Source organism: Chrysochloris asiatica, unplaced genomic scaffold, assembly GCF_000296735.1.
Source record: "Chrysochloris asiatica unplaced genomic scaffold, ChrAsi1.0 scaffold00200, whole genome shotgun sequence".
Taxonomy (NCBI): domain Eukaryota; kingdom Metazoa; phylum Chordata; class Mammalia; order Afrosoricida; family Chrysochloridae; genus Chrysochloris; species Chrysochloris asiatica.
Window position 1 is genome coordinate 2,571,758 of NW_006408718.1, and position 3,267 is coordinate 2,575,024.

General features: G+C 42.2%; 1 protein-coding gene across 1 annotated transcript; it reads left to right on the top strand.

Annotated features, from left to right (window-relative positions):
- The first annotated feature begins 2,493 nt into the window (after nt 1–2,493).
- LOC102840387 (vesicle-trafficking protein SEC22b-like) lies at nt 2,494–2,916 on the top strand. Its single transcript, XM_006872492.1, has one exon. The coding sequence runs from the start codon at nt 2,494–2,496 to the stop codon at nt 2,914–2,916; it is 423 nt and encodes a 140-aa protein (XP_006872554.1).
- Nucleotides 2,917–3,267: the final 351 nt, after the last annotated feature.

Sequence of the window (3,267 nt, forward strand, 5' to 3'; positions counted from 1 at the left end):
TCTGGTGTGACACTGTAGCATCAGAACTGCACTTCAAACCACAAGGCCAGCAGTTCAAACCCACCAGGTGCTCTTTGGGAGCCCTATACAGGATCCCTATGAGTAATAACCAACTTGACAGCATTTAACAACAGCAATAATATCAAAGGAGCTCTGGTGATAAGTTGGCAGTTTGAGCCCACCAGCCACCCCACGGAAAAAAAGATGAGGCTATCTGTTCCCATAATGGTCGCAGCCGTAGAAACCCCATGGGGCAACTGTGCTGTCCTACAGGGTCACAATGTGTCAGAATCCACTCAATGACAATAGTTTTGGTTCGGGTTTATTTGATATCTAAAAACAAGATGTTTTTAATACATTAAAGTTATCATTAAAGCCACGAGATTCACTTACAATATCATCCTTGGCAACTCCTCCCCTGGCAGGTTTAAAGCTATAATAGGAGAAAAATAAAATTATTTCCTGATCCTATCTTGCCAAATATAGCTTGTTCAAAATGTCAGTAATTGAAGCAAAAAAGGAAGCTGTAAGGGAGACTAACAGAGCTGAAACCTACTTTTTAACTTCTGCCACTAAAGAAGGCCAAGGAAGCAACCACAGTCAGAGAAGGAGCCAGGAAGCTGAGGGAAAGGCTAAGGGAACGGTATATGCAAAGGCTCAGAGGCGAAAAAGAGGAAGTCATGTGACTACAGCTCTGTGGACAGGGTAGAACGTGGGAGGCTGTGTTGGAACCAGACCACATGAGGCCACCATTGCCCATGGTAAAGCATGTAGATAGATTCCCAAGACTTTCCATAGTATACGCAGCAGAAAGACATGTGTATCTAAGGTGTGTCTTAGAGAACAGATTGGTGAGATCAACTAGAAGAACACAATGCACATCTTATAGCCAGAGCACAAAAAATTTCCCAGTAGTTGCTTTTCTCACATTTTGCAGACTGAAAATCCAGAAAGACCGGTAACCACAGGTTCTTCCAGCTCCCTAGGACTAAAGCAATCTGCTGGAGTTTAACAGAACAGCCACAGAAAAGAGACTTTCGCACAGACCACTGATGTGCAGGATGAGAGCTACTCATTTCCTATGAGGGCTGTAACCAAGTGTCACAGTCTGGGGGACTTAAAACAACACAACTGTAGTCTCTCACTGTCCAGTCATGGTGCCCCCTGCTCTCTCCAAGGCTCTAGGGAGGAATCTGTTGCAGCCTCTCTCTGAGCTCCTCCACTTTGCTAGTTTTGTCAACATATCAGCCCAATCTCCATCTCTATCATCCTAGGTGTCTGGGCCTCCTCTTATGCAATAGAGACAACTCTTATCGGATTAGGCCTCACCCCAATGGTCCTAACTTGGTTTCACCTTTAAAGACTATTTCCAAATAAGGTCACATTCACAGGTAGCAGAGGGTTTAGGAGATACAGTTCAACTCCAAGCAATACTATATGTGTTTCAGTGTAGATGCTCTGTGCATATATATTATTGCTAAGTACTACCGAGTCAGTTCTAACTCATAGCGACCCTGTATAGGGTTTCCAAGGAGAGGCTGGTAGGTTTGAATCACTGACTTTGTGGTTAGCAGTCCAGTGTTTGGAGTCCTGGTGTGGTGGTGCTGTGGGCTAATGTGTCATACTGCAAAGTCGGTGGAACTGCAAGGTTGGCAGTTCAAGCTCACCAACCACTCCTTGAAAACCCTATACAGTGTCACTATGGGTTGGAATCAACTCGACAGCATTAACAACAACAAAAGTCCGGTGTTCATCCTACAGTGTCACACCAGGACTATATATATATGTATATATATGTATATAGAGAGAGACTTCAAAATGTTCATGGAAAAAACATGATCCTTGAATTCCATTTTTTCACAGACTTCTTGAATCCTCCTCATGTATGTGTATTTGTGTGTGTGTGAATCAAGCCTATATCGAGGATAAGTCCAAAAAGTATTGCTACTAGGTTTACAGACACGAGTTTATTCCAAGCAAATCTGTTTAAACATGTCTACGTAATCAGTGGATGACTACAGACAAGCTATCTTCATAATACATTTTTCTTAGTATTGTTAGGGTGCCTTCTAAAAATAGGGACTATCAAAACAGTAGCTTCTGAGGTCTATCTGCAGGGCCAGTTAAATTCAAGGCAGAGAAGTCAGCTCAGAAGATTATAGTAATAACCTTCTACAATGTTTCACATCCTGCTTTAGTGACTATCAACTGGAATCTTAAAAACGCATGAGCAGTGAATCTTTGGGAACTGAAGTTGAGATATAACTGTTAACACAGCAGAGGAAGTGAGGATGACGTTTGTGGCCAGCCAGTCTATGTTGGGTTCTTGTAATCTGTGAAGAAGATGTTGCTAACAATGAATGCCTGAGTGGCAGACGGGCTTCCTCTGGTCGCCTCTAAAGCAGTAGGACAAACAGTCTGGCTGGAACCTTCCCTCGTGCTAGAGTAGGCTAAGCAACTTTTTTGAAAGTTGAGTGAACAGTCCCCTATGAGATGTACCTTGGAAGCAGGACTTTTCACTACATTACTAAACAGGATGTGTGTTACTTAGCTTTTTATGAAGCTGCCTTCCCTAAGAAGTTGGCTTTTGCTTACCTAGATTTGCATTCAGAATTTGATGAACAACCTGAAAAGAAAGCACCCACTCTATCTAGACCCTATTCCTGTATTGGGTTTGATACCTACATTCAGAAAACCAAAAAGCTCTGCGTTGGCACTCATGCTCTGAGGAACTTGGGCTCCATCAACACTGAATTGCACCATATGCAGAGGATCATAGTGGCCAATATTGAAGAAGTGTTACAATCAGCATTGGATTCAAAGGCTAACAATTTGTCCAATCGAGCCAAGAAATATCTCCACGATGCAAAGTACTTGAATATGCATTCCACCTATGTCAAGCTTGCATCATGTTAATAGTGTATGTGACATTCTGTTGGCTGTGAACTAATGAGTCCAGTCACTGGTAAGGAGAACCTAGAACCCAGGAGGTGTATGTTTTCAGGAAGTTGAGATCACAGGGATGTGTATTTGAACCCACATTAGAATTCAAATGGAACTTCTACCTCTAAAGACCTTGCAAGAAACATGAGTTCTGAAGATGAAAGATCACACCTTATTGAATGACGCTTAACCCTACGTAAAGAGTCTCTTTGGAGGGCATATATGATAGGAAACATATATTCTCTATGAAGATTGTTATATTTTATGTCTCCCCTCCCAGTGTTTTACATTTTCAAACAGTACTGACTGGGGCATTCTTGTTTT

Bases quoted from the DNA above. Each gene is read 5' to 3' on its own strand.
- LOC102840387 (XM_006872492.1), top strand. From the start codon at position 2,494: ATGTACCTTGGAAGCAGGACTTTTCACTACATTACTAAACAGGATGTG.